General features: G+C 40.2%; 1 protein-coding gene across 1 annotated transcript in view; it reads right to left on the bottom strand.

The window, feature by feature from the left end:
• The window catches only part of CRYZ (crystallin zeta), a 28,533-nt gene extending 22,899 nt beyond the window's left edge, over window positions 1-5,634 (bottom strand). Inside the window, exons 1-2 of the mRNA XM_005678257.3 lie at window positions 5,517-5,634; window positions 282-405 (exon numbers count right to left, since the gene is read on the bottom strand). Coding sequence (XP_005678314.1) covers window positions 282-392 — 111 coding nt within the window. The 5' untranslated portion in view covers window positions 393-405; window positions 5,517-5,634. The remainder of the gene's footprint in view (window positions 1-281; window positions 406-5,516) is intronic.

The raw sequence follows: 5,654 nt of genomic DNA on the forward strand, positions 1-5,654 counted from the left end.
ATTATATGTTCTCTTTGTCAGAGCTTAAGGTGTAAACAGTACAGTGAAGTGAAGGTAGCTCAGTCGTGTCTGACTCTTTGTAACCTTGTGGCCTGTAGCCCACCAGACTCCTCTGTTCATGGGATTATCCAGGTAAGAATACTGGAGTGGGTTGCCATTCCCTTCTCCAGGGTCTGTCCTAAAGCAATGTCTTTATAAATGATTCTTTCAAACAATAACTTCATGTGTTAGAGACATACACTCAGTATAATTATTGCCTGTTTTTAAGTAATGATTTCCACCTGATGGTCTTTTGGAATTGGTACAGCAACATCCGACTGGAGTTTCAGTACTTCTGGTCCACCAAATTCAAAAACTCTAATAGCTCTCATCAACTTCTGTCCAGTTGCCATGGTGATCTAGATACTAAGGGAAAAAAAATAACATATTGTCATATTGTATCTAGGCTATCACTGTGTTTTTCCCCCTGGAGGGGGAAGATCAAACAATTTTTCAAACAACAATTTAAATCATGAGCTTACCACTGATCTCATTTCATGTTTAAGGACCTTTCATCTTACAAATCCTTCAGCTACAAAGCAAAATGCTTCATATTATTTCCTGTAGGGATTCAGTGCTTTCAACAAGGGAATCAAACATACAAACAAAAACATCTGGATAGACGATGCATGATACAATTATCTTAGGTTTCGCTTTGTGTAAGCTTGGGCTATAACATCTTGGAAATTCTAGGAGCTAATGTAAGTTTTCTTAACATTAGATAAACAGATCTTCTTTTGTTAGACTATATTTCAGATATAGAGAGAAATATAAAATATACAATAAACATTTACCTGCTACCCAGCTTTAACAAATCTTACCACTGTAAAAACCTGAAACATTGTATTATAGATATAAATGAAGCCTCCTCTAACTGTCCCCAGACCCATTTCTATGCCACAATTCTAGGAGGTGACTATTCCCATAAACTCAGAGCTCATCGTTCTCAGGCAGGATGTAATTCCACTGCTACATGTCTTTGCACTGTTAAACAGTATGTGCTATTGTTATTATTTTGCATGTTTTTAAACTTTATAAATAAAGTTTATAATCATAGTGGATCACATTGTACTGAATTCTGCAACTTGCTTTTTCCTCTCAGTATTAAGTTTTTGAGATTTATCAACACTGAAACATTCAGTTTTATGAAGTTCATTCATTTTAACAAAGAAAAATAAACAGCTAAAAACTGCTTTGAGTGTAATCTTCTGTAAATCATAAGTGTAATTTATAGTTATCCTTTCTCTTCTACCATTGTAAATATTGAAATGAAAACTCACAGTTAAAATAAGCTTAGAAAGGTAAAGAATATATATATAGAGAGTAACTGGAAATCTTACATTTATAGAGATGTAATGAAAGGGCTTTGTCTGACCTCCATAATTTTGCTTGTCTGCTATGACAATTTCTTGAAATTAACCACACCACATATTGCTAAACTCTGCCACCACCAGGAACATCTTTGCTAACTTCTGGAGTAATCATATTCATCAACCACAAGCAGCTGAAACATCAAAAAGAGCTGCAGAAACTAAGACTTGAGATGAAAGAATTCAGACTTTCGGTGTACTGAAGCCCAACAAGGGACTCCTTGGAACAAAGCTCATGCTAACTATAAAATGCCCTTAAATGTGTGGGGGGAATCAAAGCACTTTGATGGTGTTATTAATGGAAAGTTCTTGATATAATTAACCAAGAGTGGTGCCATTTTAAAACCCTTTATTCAAAATGATTTAATATAGTACCTAGTATAGAAGAGAAAATAAACTCTCCATTGCTAAAAGGCTGTTTAGCAATGAAATAGCCTAAAGGGCAGTATTCTTATTGAAAAAAGGGGTGGGGTCAGAAGCAGGCATAAGCCTCAGGCACTGTACAGCAGCTGAGCAGTCTTATGGGTAAGAAGCCCATGCAGGAACTAGGACAGGGGAACAGGCAGCTCATGCCCTACCTACCCAGCAGTTTCACTCCTGCCTTTCTATTTGTATCTTCACTCAAGCTGAGTATTTCTTAAGACTTGAAAGCAAAAATATATATAAAGAAAATAAAACAGAAAAAGAAAACGTTGTACAGACCAGAGTTTTCTACTCTGAAAAGAAGAACATAGCTCTTTTTTTTCTCCTTTTTGTCTTCAGCATGGTGTTGTGAAAAGAGTGCGGGCTTTGGAATCTGACAGCTCTCAGTATGAATCCCAGATCTATCATTTACTAGCCATGTGGCCTTGGGCAAGGCAGTCACTGTTTTTGAGCTTCTTCATCTGAAAACTGAGTTCTACTCAGGGTTACTATGCAAGAGCCAGGGTAGGTATGAAGCACAGAACCTAGCAAATGTTTACTTCTACACATAGTGATATCATGATTCCTTTCCCCCTTAGTTTCTCCTTTCCAACTTCGTATTCATTAAAATATCTTTGGTTCTATAATCCTATAGTCATCTTTAATTTAACAATATTTATGGGACTGTTGTAAAATCAAGTCCTTAACCTCAAAGAGTTCACAGTCCAGAGAACTATTCAAACAAAGCACTAATACCAAACATTGGTTGTTATTCATTCAACATGCGTTTTTGAACATTAACTACAAGGGAGGCACTGTGCCACACACAGAGAGCACACAGGGCAAGGATAACAAGCCCCAGACTCTCCCCACTCTGCCTTCATCTCCCCTCAATGCACGTGCATGCGCGCACGCACACACACCATGTTAAGAGGTGTAGCTCTCTTTCCATTTTTAATATCTACTTACTTCCTCTCTATTTATTTCTTTCAAGCTCTCACATCTATCTTCTCACCAACAGACATCACTAGTACCCTCAAAAAACTGTAGCAATAATAAAAGCAAAATTACCCTGAAATAGGATCTGTCAAAAATATCTAGCACATACATTTTTTTCCTCGCATCTGGACATTTGCTAAATTGGAAGAAAAGAACAAAGGAAGGTAGAGACTCATGCTTAATCCTGGATTTAGAAGACCCACCCCCAGCCCGATCTTGCCCAGTACTACCCCTTAACCTGTGGAGCTCATAAGGAAACAGGGCATGACCTTGACAACTCTAACTTCTACTTTGCTTCTGGTGGTCTTATTTCCTGAAGAGCCCTTGCCACTATGATTGCTCAGGCTCCAATCTGCAATCATTGCCTTTGAACCCCCTCAACTATCTACAGGATCATCATTTGCTTCATAATATAGGTGCTATGCTAAAAAATTGTTAAAATAGTAATTATTATTCTTAAACCCTTGCAATACCTGATTTCTTCTAAACAGCACATCTTTCACATCCATTTACAGAATTTTCACAATAGGTAGAGAAGCAACAGTTACTAAAACCACCATTTAATTGTATGCAGAACTGGAAATAAAATCACCATCCTTCTTACAGATGAGGAAACATCTAAGGGGTTGAGATTCACCAGGGTCACACTGAAGCAGAGCTGAAACCCAACACCTTAAATGTTATTGGGCATTTTTCCCCTCTAACTGTAAAATCCTTTTCATCTCACCTTTGAAATATTGGCAGAGAGGACATTTAATTTCTTAGAGATAGAATTTATAATGATGATAGTGAGACAGAGTGAGCTAGAGAGATGAAATTCAGCTAACCTGCAGGTAGCATTACATATTTTATGATTAAGACATCTGCTTTGAGTCTGAAATTTTTCAAACGCCTATAAGTTAAGGGATCTACTAGAGATACACAGAATGTGATTCTTTTAGGAAAACTATAATAATAATAAATAATAATAATTTTCCTATCTATAAAATGGGGCCAATGCTCCCTAGCATAGGATCCTTGTGAAGATGAACTGCAGCAGCACATGGGGGAGTGCTTCAGAGCATGCCTGACAGGCTATAAGCTCTATTATTCAGAGTAAATCATTTACAGTCAGCAGCAGGCTCATCACACTGCTTGTGTTTTTTAATTAAAATGTACTTTAGCAGGTTTTTCTATTTATCAAATATAAACTTTCAATCAGAGCACCTTGGTTTATTGTTCAGTTTTACTTTTTAACCTATGAAATGTTACCAACCATATTTTGCAAATAGAGGAAATACAGAATTTAAAATTCTTCCTTCAACACTGATATTTTTCTAGCTATGCTTGAACCCGTTTGGTTTAAATGAAAATTAAAGGGATAGGGAAAACGTTGGAAATATATTCTCGCATAGAATGAACAGATCGATTCACAAAGCCAAAGCAAAGACATATATTATTTTTTAAAAAATTCTTACTTTTCAAGAATTTCTAACAAGGAAAAAAAAAAACTTGGAAAGAGAATCAAACATTATAAATGTGCTACGGTTGATCAAGAATGACTCATAGTAACATATTTATTCTTAAGCCAGAAAAAAAAATTTTTAAATTAAAAGCAGCCAAAGAAAAGTCTCTTCTTAGCTGAATGACCTTGTCAGGATACTACTTCTGGGCCTGGCTCTTAGCACCCACTTCTGATTAGGAGGGCAGGAGAAACTGATCAGATAGTTATTCTAACCCCCTGCAGGTGTTTGGAAGAAAAGATTGGGTGGAACTAACTGGTCAGGCTGCTCCTGCGCTGGGGGCGCAGAGCTCCCTGGGATTTACTACTGCTGACCAGACACTCATGGAGTGTTCCGACGGTTTCAGTGGGAATCACACAGCCATTTTCCACTAATGCTGTGCTGTGCTCAGTCCTGTGGGACTCTTGGGGACCCGGTGGGCTGTAGCCCGCCAGGCTCCTCTGTCCATGGAATTTTCCAGGCAAGAATACTGGAGTGGGCGGCTATTTCCTCCTCTATGGGACTCTTCCCAAGTGAGGAATCAAAACTGCCTCTCTCACCTCTCCTGTGTTGGCAGGCGGATTCTTTAGCACTGTGCCACATGGGAAGCCATTTCCACTAGTTGCTGACAATCAGTCCAAACTTTAGCCTTTCAATGGTTGAATCATTACTACACCTTCCTTGGTCACTGAGATAAGTCTCCTCTAGAAACGTATAAATACCCAACGATGTGCTAACAGGGAATTTTGTTTTTTGCAGAGTCTCCTAGATGAGGGTCATGGCGGGGTGGAAGGGGTCTACACAATTCTCTCCAAGACGTCACCAAAGCAGGAGGAAAGACCGGAGAGAAGAAGCCCTAGGAAAGCCGAACACGAGTGGCCCCGGGCACAGCGGCCGCGAGAGGCCGCAGGAATCCAGAGCCCAGGCCGAGGGGAAATCTAGTGGGGGGCAGGCAGGCAGAGGCTGCGGGGTGGGCGCCCCGCGGTGGGACCCTGCCAGTAAGCAAAACCGGGCTCTCAGGACCAGTAAGTCAAACTGTCCTGGTGACCTACAGGTGATCAACTTGCAGCCCCAGGTGCGGAGTAACTTTGGCCACAAACTCCTTATCCCATGGTTCTCGGGCAGAACGGGACACAGGAAAGGAACGCAGCCAAAATCCAAGTCGGTTCCTTTTGGACGAGCGCTGGGGAAATCCTCAGCCTGAGAGACTTTTAAAACCACTTACCCCGTTCTAGAGTGGAAAATCAAAACTTGCGAGCATCCCCCGAGACTGCACTGGGAAATCGGGAGGACCTGCCCGGGTACAGCAGTTTCAGGCTCCGCCCCGCTCCGCCCCGCCCCAGGGGCGGGGCTCAGGAAGGAG

The sequence above is a fragment of the Capra hircus genome, chromosome 3 (assembly GCF_001704415.2).
Source record: "Capra hircus breed San Clemente chromosome 3, ASM170441v1, whole genome shotgun sequence".
Lineage (NCBI taxonomy): Eukaryota > Metazoa > Chordata > Mammalia > Artiodactyla > Bovidae > Capra > Capra hircus.